This window comes from Stegodyphus dumicola, chromosome 10 (genome assembly GCF_044657685.1).
Source record: "Stegodyphus dumicola isolate Sdum_Otavi_A_Nest chromosome 10, ASM4465768v1".
NCBI lineage: Eukaryota > Metazoa > Arthropoda > Arachnida > Araneae > Eresidae > Stegodyphus > Stegodyphus dumicola.
In genome coordinates this window covers 180,930,072-180,949,297 of record NC_140777.1, presented here as the reverse complement: position 1 = coordinate 180,949,297, position 19,226 = coordinate 180,930,072, and the positions used below count along the sequence as shown (strand labels likewise).

General features: G+C 33.0%; 1 protein-coding gene across 1 annotated transcript; it reads right to left on the bottom strand.

Moving 5' to 3' along the window:
• On the bottom strand, positions 1 to 12,226 carry LOC146995228 (protein NOXP20-like). Its single transcript, XM_085825171.1, has 7 exons — positions 12,220 to 12,226; positions 11,946 to 12,043; positions 11,644 to 11,715; positions 5,392 to 5,531; positions 5,207 to 5,279; positions 5,049 to 5,120; positions 1 to 157 (listed from the first exon to the last, which is right to left on the bottom strand). The coding sequence occupies exons 1-7, from the start codon at positions 12,224 to 12,226 to the stop codon at positions 71 to 73; spliced, it is 549 nt and encodes a 182-aa protein (XP_085681297.1). The 3' UTR covers positions 1 to 70.
• Between the last annotated feature and the right edge of the window lie 7,000 nt (positions 12,227 to 19,226).

Below are 19,226 nucleotides of genomic sequence, written 5' to 3'. Positions count from 1 at the left end.
CAAGCATTATATTCAAATTTATTGGATCAAACATAATTTCAATGGCACCATATAAATTCATAAATTTAATTTATTGTAAGTTTTCTAAAAGAGAGAACTGTAGCACTGGTACCAACAGCATGTATGCATCTTGAATGTACTTGTTGCTGTTGCCAGCCTAAAAATATTGAAAATCAATCTTTAGTATTATACACTGTCATAAGAATACATGGCTACTGTTCATACACATGAATATATAATTCATAACTAATGATTATATAATGCTGTCACTAGTTTTTAAAATTAAAATTATCAAACAATCAATGCACTTGCTTACTGAAATAACTTTGATTACTTTTGTTTATGCAGTAATTCTGATCATATTATACATTCTTAGACAAAAAAAAAGATGACACACCAAGGAGGAGTTATTCGAATGGGACGAAAATCGGTAGAATTTATGTACATGTACAGAAAAACAAATAATTACAGTTTGAGAAAAATTGGATGATTTATTAAAGTGATAGAGCTTCACAAAGTCAGTAATGCGTTTGTCCACGTCTGGCTTTTATGCAAGCAGTTATTCGACTCGACAGAGGTTGCAGATGTCCTTCTGAGGGATATTGTGCCAAATTTTGTCTAACTGGCACATTAGATTGTCAACATCCCGAGCTGGTTGGAGAGCCCTCCCCATAATGCTCCAAATATGCTCAACAGGAGAGGGATACGGCGACCTTGTTGGCCAAGGTAATGTCCAGCAAGCAATAGAAACGTGCAGTGTGGGGGCGGGCATTATCTTGCTGAAATGTAAGCCCAGGGTGGCATGACATGAAGGGCAACACAACGGGCCTTAGAACTTCGTCGATGTACCGCTGTGCTGTAAGGTTGCGACGGATGACAACCAAAGGGGTCCTACTATGAAATGAAATGACACCCCAGACCATCACTCCTGGTTGTCGGCCTGTCTGCCCGAAGACAGCCAAGTTGGTATCGCAAAGCTGTCCGGGGCGTCTCCAGACTTGCCTTCGCTGGTCATCAGGGCTCAGTTCAAAGTGGGACTCATCACTGAAGACTATTCTACTCCAGTCAGTGACATTCCAGTGCAAATGAGCCCGACACCACTGCAAACGGGCTTGACGTTGTACAGAGGTCAATGGTAGTCAGCGCAAGGGCCGTTGTGACCTCAGCCCCTTTTCTGTAAGCTGTCTTTGAATGTCCTTGTGGTCACTGAAGCACTAGTTGCACGTACAATTAATGATAATGATGCATCTGATGCTGCGAGTGCCGCTCTGACGATTGCTCGGACTTCACATTCTGTCGTTTCTCTAGGCCTACCGCTTCCTTCTTGACACTGTATGTGGCCATGGTTCACCCATTCTTGCCAACATCGTATAATAGTGGCATCTCTCCTGCTCAAATGTCGAGCTATTTGGCGATAAGACCAACTACACGACCTCTCTCAAATTCTGACATTTGCGCATATTGTTCGTGCACCTGTATGCGAGGCATAGTTACTGTCTACCAGAGTACACGGAATGAAATTCCTTAAGAATTTATGACATGGAATCGTAATTTCTCCTCTTAAATATCCTACCAATTACGCAGATCAGATGCGCTGTAGCGACTATTGTTCATTCATTGGCAGCCAAAATGTAAAATTTTGCTTGTTCCGGCAAAGCCTGTATGCATACCAATTTGTGTCCAATCTGCTTTATATCTTCTCAGTGCGTCTTTTTTTTTTTTTTTTTCTAAGAGTGTATATTTAAACTACCTGCTTCAAATACAAACTGATATTTTAAATATTTTTCTCCATTTACATGCTTTAAATCAGGTACAAGTCATATTAATGCTGTCTTACCTCTCTGCGTTACATGAAGTAAAAATAAGAATAAAATATCATGCTTATAACCATTAATAACTAATTAGTAAAATATATTGAATGAATTTATTGAAACACTATATATGATTTGAAATGGTTCAAAGCACAATAACAGAATTTGTATAATGGTTCAAACATAATTAAAAATTTTTGTCTTTAAGCTTGCAAAGCCCAGGAAGATTTAAGATAATTTTCCTCTCAGTATTGCAGTCTGCTTTACTAAGAAGAAAGGTCTTTCAGTATATATCAGGCATGGCCAAATTGAAGCTTTCTGCCCTTGAATACTGTTTTCATCAAAACAAAAATGTTTTATTTTAGAAATAGCATTCTTATAGGAAAACAGAAATCACATTTCTGCATACATTTTTAATAATAAGTTATTTCATTGATTTAAATTGCATGTGGAGTAATTTTAAGCAGCTTTTAACTTTTAGCCATTTTTATGACTTATTACTAGTGATACAGCTTTTTGAACAATTATCAGGGCAGCAGAAAAGACTAATACGTTGGCAGCATTCTCATACCTGTACAACCTGAAATTCTGGCAATCCACTTGTACTTAACTGTACCTATACTGCTGATGTACCTCAAATTTTACAGTATGGCACTATGAGTACTTAGTTGTAGCGTGCATCAGAAAAAAACAAAAATTTTATCTGATGACCCTGTTTGTATTTAATTAAATAACTTATGGTCATCTTTCATCTCTGTATGATTTTGTCCTTGCATCAGTTACGTAGGAAAAACTAAACTAATTATTTACGCAAAAAGTTGCTAAGTTGACATCATATTTTTAATAATTTTCATTTACCAAATTTCATTTTCTCTGCAGACTCTCTCTCTCTCTCTTCGCCCCTTTTTTATCTGAGAAAAATTATATTTAGAATACAGTTTATGGACTTTATACAGTTTATGTTTTTGCACTTTTTGAAGAGAAACATTGCTTTTCCGTAATTCAAAAACATTGTAAAATACATGGTATTAAAATTTATACGTGCAAAATTTGCAACATTATTAATCAGAAAGAGGGAAACTCAATCATTACTCTCACGTGGAAAGAAGACTGAAAAGATGCCTGAAAAAGGTATGTACTCTTCCTAATGTTTCTAGAGTTGGTTATCATTGATTAGCAACAGAAAATCCATCAATGCAAAAATCATTGCAAAGTCTTTAAACACATCTGTAGCAACAATAAGTAAAATAATAAACCAAGATTTGCAACTTGAAAAAGGTAAAAAAACAATGTTAACCAGTCGAGGCATGTGTCTCAATGCAGAACAATTTGTAGAATCTTATATGAAAACTATTTACCAGGGTAAAACATGGTAACCTTGATGAAGCATAGATTTATCTAAACGACTGCAATGAGAAAAGGTTCATTTATTATTGAAAACAGAGGGGAAAATGTATAAATCTGGTTCTGTCAATGCAAAGAAAGTAAGCATTGTAAAAGGTTTATGATTGCCACAGAATTCTTCTACACAGAAATTAAAATTATGAAAACTGGAAGAAAATGTTAAAATCAACTCAATGTACTAAAAGTTTTACATCCGATATTTACAGAAGAAATTCCAATGACTTTTAAAGAGTGAATGTTCAGCAACAAGTCATACTGCAAAATGTACCACTGCATTCCTTGAAGAAATGAAGAGTGATACAGGTATTGCATATATACCTTTTCAACATACTCCTGCCAAGTTCACTGACATTTCACCTATGGACCTTTGGTGTTTTGAGCTCTTTCCAAGTGCAAACCAACCATGATTGATAAACTCTGGAAAGTAGTGGAAGAGAATGGAAATTTTATAAAAAGACCTATCATGGAAATCATGATGCAGACTTAAATAGACCAGAAAAAAGGCTATCAGACTTAACATTAAAAAAAAATACTCTTTATATTCAAAGCATTAATTAAGTAACCCTAAAATTGTTCCAAAAATGTGTAAATACCCTCTGCATTTCTCACTGCACCTATGTCTGCTATAAACTCAATCTATAAGTCATATGAAGTACATTGTTTCATTTCATGAACACGACTGCAGTACAATGCTATGTAATATTTTGATGTTTCCCAAATTATATTATTTTTTTAAAAAATGCCTATTATTTTTTTTTTATTTTTATTTTATCAGTTAAAATTATTTCTTTTTAATTTAATAGTACTATCCTCCCTGAGATGTAAGATTTTAACATAAGTTTTCAGAATGCAAATGCAAATATGTTTTTCTCTCCTCCTTCCAGCATTTATCTAATACAATGGAACCTTGAGATATGAGGAAAGTATAAGCGAAAAATTCATTCCAAATAGAACACTGACTCGAGCAACGAGCCAAGCTGTTGCCATGTGTGCATTGTTTCCCCATCCGGCTTGACTCGGTGAATCCTCTCGTTAGATCACTCAGTGTTCTTTGATCTATGTGTTTGTGCGTGTGCGAGTTGTTTTTTACATTTAACGTAAAAATGATTATTTCATGATGCCTCCCAAGGAGATGGCTGCCTCAGATAGTGCTGCAAAATAAAGGAAGCAGTGGCCATTGAAATTAGTAAGAAATCATAGATAAACATAAGCGTGGTCTAAGAGTGACGGAATTGGTGAAGACTTATGGCTGCGAGACATCGACGATCTGTACTATTCTGAAGAAGATGGAATAAATAAAGAAACTTGGTGTGGCCAAAGGCCTTACTGTTACTTCCAGGTACCATCCAAAACACCTAGAAGATGATGAGAAACTGTTGTTGGTATGGATTAACGAGAAGCAGTTAAAAGGCGATTTGGTGTCGGAAGCACTAAGGCTGAGAATCTGTACTGGACCTTCTCTGCAAAATACCAGGTGCATCGACTGAAGATGAGATGGCATGTATCCCTATCAGCAGTCAGGACTCTTCATAAAGGTAAACTATAGTTATATTATTTACCAGTGTTATTTATTAGAAAAACTTATTTTTTATGTTGATATTTTTGGGGGTGTGGAACAGAATAACTGGATTTCCATTATTTTCAATTGGGAAGTTTGTTTCTAGATACGAAAACTCGCTATACGAGCTCAATGCTGAACGAATTAAACTCATATCTCAAGGTTCCACTGTATTCACCCTTTTTTTTCCTGCAATTTTCTTAATAGTATATTAGTTTGTATGTGTATTACAAATTATCAATAATGTACATTATTATTGTAATTAAAATTCATACCTCTAAATAAAGATTTGTAACTTTAAAAGTAATATCTTCTGCTTTGAACTGGACAGGATTCTCAGAATTACCCTATAAAGTGAAATAATAATACTTAAGTATAAAAAAGTATTACTCAAAATAAAACATTAAGTGAAAATATTCATACAATTTCTAACCTGTAAAGAATCCAAACACCTGTGGTACCTAGAAGATAGATTATCAACTTCCAAGCACATCACGGTTGTCATCCTAAATAAATAAATTTTAGAAATGTATGGTAATTAAACATCATGTGAGTAAAATAAAAGAGATATGAAACTAGAATTGAAAAATAGGTATAACTGTATATATATATATTTACCCAGTGAGATTAGTGGCACATTGTTCTAAATTTTGTTCTATAGTTGATTGTACAAGAATAAGCTCTGCAACTTTTTGGAATGCTTCAATACATTTTGATGTAAATTCAGCTAAACTGTGAATGGCAGATCTATAAATTTCCTGTAATATAAAGTAACATTTAATTATTTTTAAAGATATACGTGCAAGATTAAAATATGTAAATCAAAATTCTAAGTAGCAATAGCCCTTTAATTCCTTATTTTAATTTGGGCATTTCCTCTTTCTGTTCTAAAAACAGCAAGAATGTTAGACTGCATATTTCCTATCATATGACTTTTACATAACAATGATGACATAGCTAATTCAGAACTTAACTCAAATTTCGAGAACCGAAGCTTTTCTCTTAATGAGCAGGCATATTGAATAACTGTGCACATTGCTTCTTCTCTTCTTGCTAAGACAATGACTTGCTGCTTTCTTCCTATCATAACAATATCAAAAATGTAAATGTTCTTGAAAAAGCATGAATAGTGTGTCAATCTGTGGATAAAAAAATTTGTATTGAATTAAAAATTAATATTTAATCTGCCTTGAATGCCAGTTTTGCTCTTCATTCACACCTCGACATTTATGCAATCAACTTTTCTTTATATTTCTACGACATAACTGCACATACCGGTTTCCAAAAATTAAGGAAAAGTCACAAAAATAGCAATAACTCATTAAAACATAAGTCAAGACTAGAGGCAGGATAAAGTCAGACAGAAGTAGCCAGGTGGCTAAATGGAAGTCCTTGTGTGGTTCAAAGACTTTGGTAACAATTTCTAACCACAGATCCAAGAGGTTCAGCTAAGGATGGCCAACCACTGTGATGAGTGCTGATGACCGATATTTGTTGTTATGCACACAAAGAAACAGAAATTCAACTCCAACGGAAATCAGATCCTCCTTTACTGCAGACACTGGGAGGTTGGTGTTAACGTCAATCGTGCACAGAAGGCTTCATGAAGGGGGTCTTTAAGCAGGGCAACCAGTCATTTGCATGCTACTCACATCATGTCACAGAAGGGGATGTTTGAGTTGGGTACATCTACAAGCCCACTGGACAAATGATTATTGGAGGGCTGTTTTCTCTATGGATGAGTCCAGGTTTAGTCCCCAAAGTGATAATATGCATTATATGATTTGGAGAGAACCTGGAACCTGCTATCATCCATCAAACATCCATGAAAGAAATGCATACACAGGAGGCAGTGTCTGTATTTGGGGTAGTAACTTTTTGGGTGGACGCACAAACCTCCATTGTCTTTCCATGTGGAACTATGAATGCTCAGGCCTATAGGGATGACATCCTTTATGCTTATGTGCGCCCTATGGTGCGGCAACAGGTGATAATTTCCTGCTACAGAACAACAATATTAGACTGCACGGGACATGCATCATGAATAATTATCTTCAGCAGCAACCAATTCAACGCATGGAGTGGCCAGCTCAATCCCCCGACCTGAATCCTATCGAGCATGCTTGGGATGCTTTAGGAAGACATATAGCTACTCTCAATCCTCCTCCTCAGAACCCTGCCACGCTTACAACTGCTTTGCAAAAACAATGCTTGTCACTTCCTATGGAACTCATAGACTGCAAAACTGACAACATCACACATTGCTATATGTGTTGTATTGCACTTATGGGAGATCATACTGATATTGAAGGTAATTTTCTTGTACCGAACTGACACATCCAATTTGTTCATTTTATATGTATGCAAATTTCTGTAACATCATAATTGTCTGGTAATTTCTTTTCATGTTATTTTATTCCTTACTATGTGTTGTATATTGTGGGTCAGTTTCATTAAATTCTACATTAATATTTTGAGTAATAGTCATGTTTGTAATTTTGCCTTCTTTGATAATCTGGGAGTGTGTGTATGCATGTATATATATATGTGTATATGTATATATATATACTCCAAGTCCCACCCACTACCATAAATTACTTCACCCAAGTCTTACCGACTGATATTATTCAAAGCCCCTACTGCCGCTAAGAATTTTCGGACACCCTACACTTCTGAGTCAGACACGAAGAGAACACTTTGCCAACTCCCCCACTAGAAAGAATGTAAGTTACTTAATACCTTTTCTGGCCTTTATATCTTCATGTACATTCACTGATCTTATTTATATTATTTTCTATATTATTTTTTATATTATTTTTATATTGTCTTTGATTTGTTTTTACAAAGTTTGCATTATTATCTTTTTTTATAATCTTCTATGTTTATTTCAACTTTACTTTGAATTCGATTTCATAATGACAATTTCCAATGTTTAATTTCTACAAATAATATAGTACTCAAATGCATAAACATGAAAGTGTCGGGGACGGTTACTCGAGTTAAATAGGATTTCTCTACAGTAATTGACTTTTACTCCAAATTGAATTGACTAAAATGCTTAATAAGAATAAGTACTTTGAGTATCAGCATTGGTTCATAATTCCTTCTATACGCGGAAATATTTGGCCTGACTAGAATTGCCAGTTTGGCTTTAACTTATAACTCGAGTAAAGACGAAACACTTTCGTATTTACGTATTTTTATCAATTATTGTTCATTGAACGGGAGTTGGTTTGTTCCCCTTGAAAAGTCAACTAATTTCCGATCAATGACAATGATTACATGTTTTAATTTTTCCTTTTACAATTGAAATTTTATTCTTTGTGATGATTTAACTCCAGTCCCCGTTAAAACATTATTAACATTTTGCTTTCAAATTACTTCAAAACATCTTTCAAAATATAACTTACCAGTATGGATTCACACTTTTAAAATAATTCTAATTAAACTTAGGAGATAATATAATCAATTAATCAATACTGTTTAGGAAATACATTATTATTAACTAACTTTGCAGCATTTGCACAAGTAATAATAACTTGTATTCGCACTAAATGGATTTAAGATCATACAACATTATATATATATGTATATATATATGCATGTATATATATATATATAAAGGTAAAATTTTTAAAGCAGCTTTATACGTTAAAGGTCCTGTATTCTTTATAGCATTTTTTAAATATCTTATTTACTTGCATATTTTTGTAGTATATACCACTTCTTAAGAGACAAAATACTTTACTATTTGTGCACACATTTTACACTGTTGCTATAAATCAAAAGTTGTTAAATCATATGGTTACAAAAATATGCAGCTAAAACATTTGAAAGTTATGAAAGTACTCTTTCTTTTGAGAGAGAAATTATTTTATGAATAGAAGTTCATCAAATGAGATAAAATTTGAATATTTTTGGTAGTATAATTTTTTAGTATTTGTATATAAGTTCGCTCTGAAAGTCTACCTTAATGAATCTGTTTCTTAAATTAAAACTGTGGCTCTGTGACAAACCATTACATGAATACTTTGTTATGAAACCTTTCTGAATACCCTGGATAATCGATATGATAGTTGAGGGAAAAAAATTATCATTTCAGATTAAAAAAATTAAGCACTTATATATAACTGCTAGAATTTAATTCGCATTATCCAATCAAAACAAATCAAACAGTTTCTGATATGCAAATCAAGGCATTATGTTATTTGATGTTAATCAAGCACTTTGCAGAAAATGAATATCTGAGAGAATTTCTTCAATACAACATTTGATTTCAGTGTGTAAAATCTCAAAACAATTTATTATGACTCTGAAGTATCATTTGGAAGAATGTGAAAAATAGCAAATCATCAGCCATTTAGAAGCAGGGCAGACAGTTATGGAGAAGCAGTGAGATGTGTGAATATTTCAAGACAAAAGTCTCTATGGTATCGAAATAACTCAAACTCTTATAAAAAGGTTTACACAATGTCATAAATAAATAATAACTATTTCTCAAGATCAACATCTGGCAATAACTTCCATTATAACAGGAAAGTGACTGGTTGGCAGCTCAGTTCAGAGCTTTCAGCTGCCATTGGAACTGTTGTATCATGACAAACCATACATAGGAGGTTTATGAAAAAGGTCTTTATGCCAGAAAGCCAAGGATGTGTGCTTCACTGTGTTCACAATAAAAGAGGGATTGCTTTAATTAGTGCAAATATAGAACTGGAGTGAACTCCAACAGTCCCATGTTCTTATTACTGATGAGTTGAGGTTCAACTCATCAGTAATAACTTAACATCCAGTTCTATAGGTTCAACTTAACATCCAATTCTATACCTCTTTACATCTAGAGGAAGTCTGGAATGGAAAATATCCTTTTCAACATTATGCAACGTAACTGTTCTGATAATGCAGGTATGACTGATCAGGGAAAAATAATGAACAAAAGACATATGCCCCTATACATTTTCAAGAATGGATCTGAGACAAGCCACAGATCTTAGAATAAAGTCTTTAGAATCTTATGCGAGACTTTACAAAGGTACATTGCGCAAAAAAAAGGGGGGGGACAGTCCTATATTTCGTGTTCTACTGGGTCGATTGACGAAATTCAAATTGCATTTTCCATGTCTCGAAAGCATGGCTTAGGATATATATCAGATTTATATATATAGCATTGTTCTAGCATAGGTATTTTGACACAAAATCGAACTCTTTCTGAAATGGCATGCCAAATGTTTTCCATATTTCAATTCTATGACTCAAATTATGCCTAGATATTAAATTCTGTAATTTTTGGCGAGAAATTTATGGAGAAATTTCTTGGAATATGTTTCTCAGTTTGCACCAAGAATAATTCACTTGGCGAACTTTTTAATTTATAGCAAACTATTCTCCTTTCCTTTATATCATTACCCAGAAGCGGAAAAAAAGTCATTGTTAATACTTTCAAATAATTTCAACAAAGTGCATAAACCACATTTTCTTATTATCGCTTATAATAAATACGCCTAAATTCAAAGCTCACCAAAATGTAAATTCACATATATCTCAGGAAATTTTGAATAAAAAAACTCTAATTTTTTGCAAGGATGCTTAGAAATCCATATACTTTAAGAAGATGGCAAAAATTTTATAGGTTATAATTAAAATATTTTTTCAAAAAATTCATAAAAATTATTTAAAAATAAATCATAAGAACTGGGCAAATTTTATTTGGAATGAACCTAAATTTTGAAATATGAAAGGAAGAATCAAACACATTTAATAAAAAGAGAGATATTCATAAATATATATCAAATTCAATTACAATTAAGGAGCTAAAATTTTGAAAGCTAATTTTTTAAAAACTACTCAAACTTGGCATAATTGAGTTGTAGAATCGAAATATGGAAATAATTGGCATGTCATTTCAGAAAAAGTCTGATTTTGTGTCAAAATACCTATATTAAAGCAATGCTTTATATAAATCTAATACATATCCTAAGTCGTGCTTTCGAGACACGAAAAATGCAAGTTGAATTTCATCAATCAGCCCAGTAAAACGGGAAATATAGAACTGTCTCTCTTTTTTTTTTTTTTTTTTTTTTGCAGTGCACATATGGATCTGACTTTTTATTTATGGTTGATAATGCTCATGCATATCAGGCAACCTTTGTCGACGAATTCCTTGAAAGTGAAGACACTGAGCAACTACAGTAGCCTCCAAAATCTCCTGATCTTAAAACCCGACAGATAATTTATGGGACTACCTTGGAAAAGCAGTTGTATGAAGATATCCTCTTTCTAGAGATGTTAATGTCCTGAAAACAGCATTGCTGGAGGTGTGGTTTATTCCTCAAACAATGGTTAAAAATGTCATTGCCATCGTGATATGCTTGTTCAAGTCAGGGGTAATCACACTCCTTCTGACTTCTTTTTTCCCTCTCCCCTTGAGTTCTTCTGGTAACATACTATTACTATTTTTATTGTTTCATGCTATTTTTTTTTATCATAAGCAGCACTGTTAATTTTTTCCTTTTTTGTTTCTACGTTACGACGTTATGTGTCATTCACACAAATTCACAAAATTACTGTTCACGTTTTCGGAGACATCCATGATTTCATGCATGTAAAAATAATTTTGCACATGAGCGTATATAGCATCAGTAAATTTTTACATTCAATTACAATTTTGATAACACTCTCAGGAATCTTACTATTTTACAACAATAAAAATTAATAAAAAAAGGATAATTATGACATTAAAACAAATTACTATTTTTTATGCCATAAGCTTATTAATTCTTAATTTTATTGTTGAGCAATGCTTCAGATTGATGGGAAGAAAATTATATATTAAAACAAACAACAACAAAAAATGTTATTTTTTCCACTTACTTCAGGAGTGGCTTCACTAATTTCAGTTAAATTTGAATGTTTCTTGATGTCTGCATCAATTTTTCTTTGAACCTGCAATTCACAAAGAATTTTTTTCATTTTTTAAATACTGTTAAATTTTAAAAAGATTATTAATGCATGTATGACAACATAATAGAATATTAATTACATTATGGTTGAAAATAAAATATGTACAATTTATTTACTTTAAAAAATAAATACACTTTTTTTATTTGGGGGGGGGAACATAAAAAGCTTTTCCATTAGAAGTTAATGATTTTTATACTTATAGAGAGAAATACCTTCACAATGTTATCCACATTCAAAGGCAAATTCAACTGCACAGCATATTTTTTATATTTTTTAAGCTCCAGTTCAAAGTTTTCCAATTTTTCACATTCTGGGGAATAAATTTACATTAAATTAAATGACAAATTTTAAATAGTTATTTACAACAAATATCTTACTTTTTATTATTTTATATATAAGTTGGATACAATTAAAATCTTCAATGAAATGCTTGGTGTAATTGTTAAAGAATATGCATAATATAATTGTATAAAAGCCAAGCTATACTGGCCATGCTAAGGATTTTAACAATCAGTAAATTCAATTTTTATGTGATTAATATATGCTTACAAACACAATGCAATCATGATTTCTTTAACAAAAATATAAAGCATTATATAGAATTTTTTTGGCAATAACAGAAAAGAGAGGGATTCACATGCTGATGGAGAATATTTTTCATACATACTAATTTTTTACTTATACCTATATAAGTAAACAACTTAATTAATCATAATAAATTGCCTAATACTAAAAGCTGCAAAGTAATAAAATAATAACTTATTTACTAATGGATTATTTAGTATATTATCTCCTCCAATAAAGGTAGGTAGAATTCTATTGAAATGAAGTAACTTATAAGCATATTTAAAAAAATTTTAAAAATATGCTTACAAATTACTTCATTTCAACAGAATTCTAACTACCTTTATCAAAGGAGATAATATACTAAATAATGCATTTTTGTTGTTAATTGATAGCAGATTTGTTCGTTCCCCTTGATAAGTCAATTAATCTGCAGTCAATGACAGCAACTACTTTTTCAATACTTAAAATGTTTACTTCTGATTTTGGTATTTTTTTTTTTTTTTTTTTTTTTTTTTTTTATAAACAGTGAAAGATTCCTTGGGAGATGTGTTGCAAACGGCCTACTTCCGTTTACTAGCGTATTTTTGACATTTTCGCTGACATTGAATTTACAGATGAAACTCCTACTAAATTTCTTTAAGAATGCTTTACTATTCCCAAATTCAGGATCCCGGTGCAGTTATTTATTGCATAATTCAGCAAACCTGAATTTTTTATGCAAAATTCTAAGTGGCAGAGCGAGCAATAATTGTGTAGAAAATTGATGTAGTTTTATTCCGGGATAAAATTTTCTTACAAAGTGAAATAGCTAGTACTATTACACTTTCCAGTTTCCTCCTCTCGTATTGCAGTTTTAAAGCATTATTTTTATTCCTTCCCATTTCAACTAAAACTGTCAGTGAAATTCAGTCACTAAACATTGTGGTCGAGCGGAAACAAATAAGAAAAGCTACCTTCAATATCGATGCAGTGGTGAATAGGAAAAATTTGACAGAAGCAAAGATTTAGAAATAAAATATTTAGGAATGAGATTACTATGAACGAGTGCTACTTCAACGAGTGTTTCGTAAAGTTAATTTAAAATAAAAACTCGGATGCAAATTTAAAGGTTCAAATCCCGCGAACGGGCTGGCTGCATGGGCGTTTTCGTGGTTTTCCCCATGTGTAACGTGCATACGAGCCAGTTCCCCTTAGAAAGTCCTCCACGAAGGCATCCTTCCCTTTAGGCAGATAGCTCTCGTGTGCTTTGCCATAATTACGGATGATCTGCTCGGAGGATTCGACAGAAGGAGAGAGGCTTGTGACTCGATTAGTTTTCATTATTATCATTTTTTTCTTTTCTGCGAACAAAACGGGGAAATCCCTTTTTATGTCTATGTATAAATTAGAGTAATGTAACATTTCCACTTGTGTGAAATATCGAAAAAGATCTCGACATTGAATGATCCGTGCTCCGATTATTTCAACTGTAACGTGCACTTTGTAACCTAGTGGGTTGCAATATATTGAATCTCGAGAACATAGAGTCCGCGATTTTATTTTTCGTTAAGTACGGATACCAAAATTTTGAAAGCAAAACGAAAGTCGCGTTTAGGGTACAGAAATAGCTCAGTCGTATTTAGGGTGCAGATTTAGAATAAAATCGCATTTAGGTTACAGATATTAGTCGCCCAGATATAGCTCAGAAGATTGAAAACGAAAGTTTTAAAGATGGTTTGATTTAATGATGGTTTGGTTCAGATTTATGTACGGGATCCATTTTCCATAGTAACGAAAAATGCTGCTGGTCGGATTAAATGAGATTTAGCTGAACTTTATGATTTACTTGAGAGCAAGCTCATGGCCCTCGAAAGCTCAAAGGTAGAACTAAGGAAGAGTTTGCTGAATTTTTGGAGCCACTTGTTGAGTCCTGCTTACCAGAAACTGTTCAATGGATGATGCTTCGTCCCAGCAAGATAGTGCGCGCTCTTTGGATAAACGTTTGTGCTTTCTTTGAAACCAAGTGCAAAGGGAGGAAAGGATTAAGCTCGCACGTAGCCGGGTCGGGAGCTTCCCTTTCTGCTCATTCACGTCCACATTCTGATGTTCCCTATTGCTCTACAGCTGCTGCCTTCGTAAATTTCCAAGGCAATACAGGTAGGCGGAATTTAGGTTGTATTTTTTGTTAGAAATCCCACAATTCTGCCGAATGTTTTTCTGATCGCAAAATGTGTTTAGAAGATAAACTAAAGGCTTTGGTGCAAACGCCTGTCTATTTTCGCCGCCTACGAGTTGGACATAGCTCACAGGCCTTCAGAAAAAAAGTAAAATGTTTAACATGTGTATAAATTTTACTATACCAATATGTGCTCTAATAGCGAAACTGTAAAGCGAAATGAAACTGAAAGTACTGTTTTTTCAAGTAATGCATTGTCTAATCAGCCAACTGTTAATAAAAATGTGTATTTGCAAACATTTGATTTAAAAATAGTTTTCGAAGGTACACAACTTACAGTTCGTACGATTTTCGACAGTAGTTCACATAATCTTATCTTTCAGAAAGGGTCATCACGTTTTTGCAACTGCGTCCCAAATAGAAACAAACCATTCTTGGGGAGAGAGAGACAAGTCCTAATTGCCATTTAGTGTTTGATGTTAATTTAAGAAATTTTGAGGGAACGTATGAACATAACTTTGAAGTACTTACTCATAACAAAATATGCGAATCTGTTCCAAAAATAGTTGATCACAATACCCTAAATTAAAAGGTAGAAATATCACCTTGTCTGATTTGCAAGCTAAGGAATATAACATTGAATTACTTTTAGGAGCAGATGCCATCGGGGACATTATTGCTGGCAGCTCTCTGAAACTGCACTCGGGTGTGTCTGTAGTGGCGACTGAATTCGGATACACTGTGATTGGTAAAGTAAACAGCTTATCTGAAAAATCTACTTCAGCTACTATTCTAGCATTACTGGAAAATAATTTGTTCAACAATATAGTGTCGTTGCATTCCTCTAATCTTGTGTAACCGAACTCTGGAATTTAGATGCCATTGACATAACAGACCCAACCGAAGATGTTAAACTAGAACTTGCTCACACCAACACAGTTAAGCAATTCAAAGAGATATTAAATTTTCTTTCCGATGGCCGATATGAATTGCCACCATCCTTTAAATTTGAAATTCTGTTACCTAACAATAAATCTATGACCTTTAAAAGTCACAAAAGAATGTGTCGACGAATTGATGAGAAAATCAGTTAGGTGAATATAAGGTAGTTTTTGAAGCAACGGGAAGATCTAAAAGTAATAGAAAAGAATTTAGTATGCTTGATTTTTTTCGCCATTTATTTTAACAGAAAGTTGCTTAGTAAGATTTTGTCCAGGTTTATTATTTGTCATGATTCTAGATTTGGAGGATGAAATTTCAAGTTTAATTTTCTTGCTGGAATATGGCTATTATTTCTTGACAATTTCTTCGAAGGATTAAATGGGACCTTCCACTCATAACAAATGCGACATCATCGGCGAAAGCAGTAATTTTAGCAAAAGGAAGCCAAGCACTTTTTATAATTTTATTAAATGTAATATTCCATAATTCTGCGCTTATACATGCGCCTTGTGAACATCCACGAACTTGTTTTCTTCTGATTAAAGAATTATTATATAAAATGAGACTATGCCGATTATCAAGGAAATTATTGATAATTTAATAGATATTATAAGTACATTCAATATTTCTAAGTGCTTCTTTAATTGAGGGCCGCCATAATGAATCAAAGGCTGATTTGAGACCTAAGCTGATTATTGCGGAGTGTAGGTTATTGATTTTATTAACATGGATTTGGTTTAGGACTGCACTGGTTGCATGAATGGTAGATTTTTGCTGCCTAAATCCACACTGATTTTCATTAATGAATTTATGATGGTGAAAATGGTATTCAAGTCTTCCTATAATACAACTTTCAGATTTTCTCCAAGGGATGGTAGAAGGTTAATTGGCCGATAGGAATTAGGATTTTCATGAGCTTTGTTCTTTTTGAGGAAGAGTATGTTTTGTCTTGTTTTATAGCAGTCTTGAAAAATACCAAGTTGGAGACATTTATTGCAGATTAGAATTAGCTTAGGATTACTTTTATGTATAATTTGATAGCAGATTCTATCTGGTCCAGGAGCATTTTCGTTATTGAGTTTTTTAATAAATAGATTGAGTTCCATGGCTGTAAATGTGTTATCATTTTCTTGGAAGTAGATTACAACGAATTAATCTTTGTTCAGTTAAATCATCATATATGTTTTCTTTTGGTAGAATAACATCTAGAATGTTTTCTAAAGTGATCTTCGTAACATTTTTATCATTATTTCCCCTATTAGTGACTGTAAGTTGCGTTGGGTGGAAGATTTTGTTGGTTTCAATTTTGTACAATGAGCCATACGTATACTGGTTGTTTGAACAATAGTTGCACCATGCTTAAAGCTTTGCAGACATTATTTGCTTTTTATATGGGGCTTTTCGTTTTTTGTATTTTTGAAGTAGGTTGAGTCGTTCTTCATTAGTTTGCGATGATTTCAGTTTTCTTCGTAATGCTCGTGTTTTGTGTTTGACTTAGCGGAGTTCTTTCGTCACCAGTTGATTTTTATAATGGGTATTGATGATCTTTTGAAGAAGGTACGTTCGTAGGTATCTTGAAACTTTCTGATAAGTTCCTTGGTAATATTATTAAGTTCTGTTTTGGTTGTACACAGAATAATAGCATTTAGAAAGTCATTTGAAATTGGATTGAACTTTTGTTGAAATTTCTTTTTTTTTTTGTTATTATTGATTTTAAATCTGGTAAGTGCAGTAAAGGACGTATATTCAGTTATATCAAAAGAGATATATTTGTTATAAGATTCGGTATGTTCATCTAGTATTGATCTGTTGTTAATTTTATTATCAAGATGTGTTGTAGAAATAAGAAGATCAGTCCAATAATTATTGTAGGTATTATCAAAGGTAGGTCGGTCAGTAAAATGATTATGTAGAATGAGATTGTTTGCATTTAAAAATTCTTCAAGTATTCTTCCTCTGTGATCGGTTTGTAAGTATCCTCATTAAGTACTTTGCGAGTTAAAGTCTCCACAAAAAACATGCGGACTATTATTATTGTTGTAAGATTTCATTTAGTATGGATAAGGTTTGATTTGGATTTTTGACGGAGATATATAGATACTAGTAATAAGAAGCTGAGATGCATTAGTATTGATTGAAATTGTGATTATATCTCGAGTATTAATAATTATTGTAGAATTCCATTTATTGTTTGGAATGAATATGGCTGTACGAGGAGATAAAACACCCGTTGAAGCATGACGTTGAATAATTGCCCAGTTATTTGGACTTCTTCCTAATTTGCCAGTGATGCAATAATGTTCTTGATTTATAATAAAATCTGCCAGATAATCTACTTGATACTGACATAGTTGGTCGGTGGCGGTCTTTGCTCTTTGAAGATTTATTTTGAGAAAGCGGATGCCATTGTTATTCTTTTTATTGATGGAAAGGGTCTATAGATAGTCTGCAGGATGTTGCATTATTGTTGATAATATGTATTGGATTTTACTCGTCTAACTTCTGTTTGATATGTGGACCAGGAAATAGCTAAAGCTGGATGTTTACAGTCAAATTTTGTTTCATACTTTTTATTGTTAATCCAACAGATTATGCAGTACGGAGTTTGGGAATAACAGCAAGAAACATATTTTCCGCCGTAGAATGAGCATTTTGGTTGGTTTGTCTTATGAGAGAAATCCTGACAGACTTGACATCTGCGTACACCGATAAACTCGGTTATTTTATTGGTGCGCCATCCAATATATATTTGTTTTTTCCTCATAAAATTTTGAAAGTTTGACCGTGACATTTTATGATCCATTTATCGATATTATTTTGATAATTCAGTTTAAATAAAGGCCTTAGGTGGGAAATATTTGATTATGTTTCTTGGGCTATAATTTGAATCAGTTCATCAGAGTTGAAATTTTTTGGAGTATTATGAATTGTGCATTTTGGTATTGTGGCTTCCGGAAGTTTTACGTTAACTATATCTTTTGCAACTGTTTTGGCAATGAGGTTATAGCTGATTTTTTCTATACCTTCTGGCTTATGACAGTGTATTGCAAAGCTTCCTTGAAGAAAGGTGTTTATTCTTTTGACGTTGATATTTAATGCTTGCAGTGGTATTATTTGCAGTGGTATATGATTTATTTGTTCTATTTTTCTTTTTCGGGTCTTGCTTCGTTTGGTCATTAAATCAATCGTTCTACAGTCGTTATCCAGTTCTGGCTCTTTTCGCAGTTCATCCGGTTTCCTTTTCGGGTTTGACAGTTCTTTTCCGGTTCCTGCTGGTTTTGCAGATTTGGATTATTTTCCGTTTTTTGCTTCTTTTCCAGGTATTGCGTCTTTTCTGACTCATCTATCTTTCCAGTTCTGGCATCTTTTCCGGCTCTTGCTTCTTTTCCATTTTTTGCATTTTTTCCAGTTTCTTCTTCTTTTTCAGTTCTTCTTTGTTTTTTAGTTTTTGCATTTTTTCCAGTTTCTTCTGCCTTTTCAGTTCTTCTTTGTTCACTTGTTTTTGTATCTCTTCCAGTTGTTTCTCTATTTTCAGTTCTTCTTTCTTTTCTAGTTTTTGTATCTCTTCCAGTTTTTTCTTGTTTTTCAGTTCTTCTTTCTCTTCTAGTTTTTGAATCCATTCCAGTGTTTGCTTCTTTTTCAGTTCTTGCTTCTTTTCTAGTTTCTGTTGCTTCTCCAGTTTTTGTTTGTTTTTCAGTTCTTCCTTTTTTTCCAGTTTTTGCTTCTTTTTCTGCTTTTTCAGTTCTTCTTTGTTTTTTAGTTTTTGCATTTTTTCCAGTTCCTTCTGCCTTTTCAGTTCTTCTTTGTTCACTTGTTTTTGCATCTCTTC

Coding starts and splice junctions, on each gene's coding strand:
- LOC146995228 (XM_085825171.1), bottom strand. Junction 5,532..11,643: donor TTAGTGAAGCCACTCCTGAA/GTAAGTGGAAAA, acceptor TTTATATTACAG/GAAATTTATAGATCTGCCAT. Junction 158..5,048: donor TTACAAATCTTTATTTAGAG/GTATGAATTTTA, acceptor CAATATTTTTAG/GCTGGCAACAGCAACAAGTA.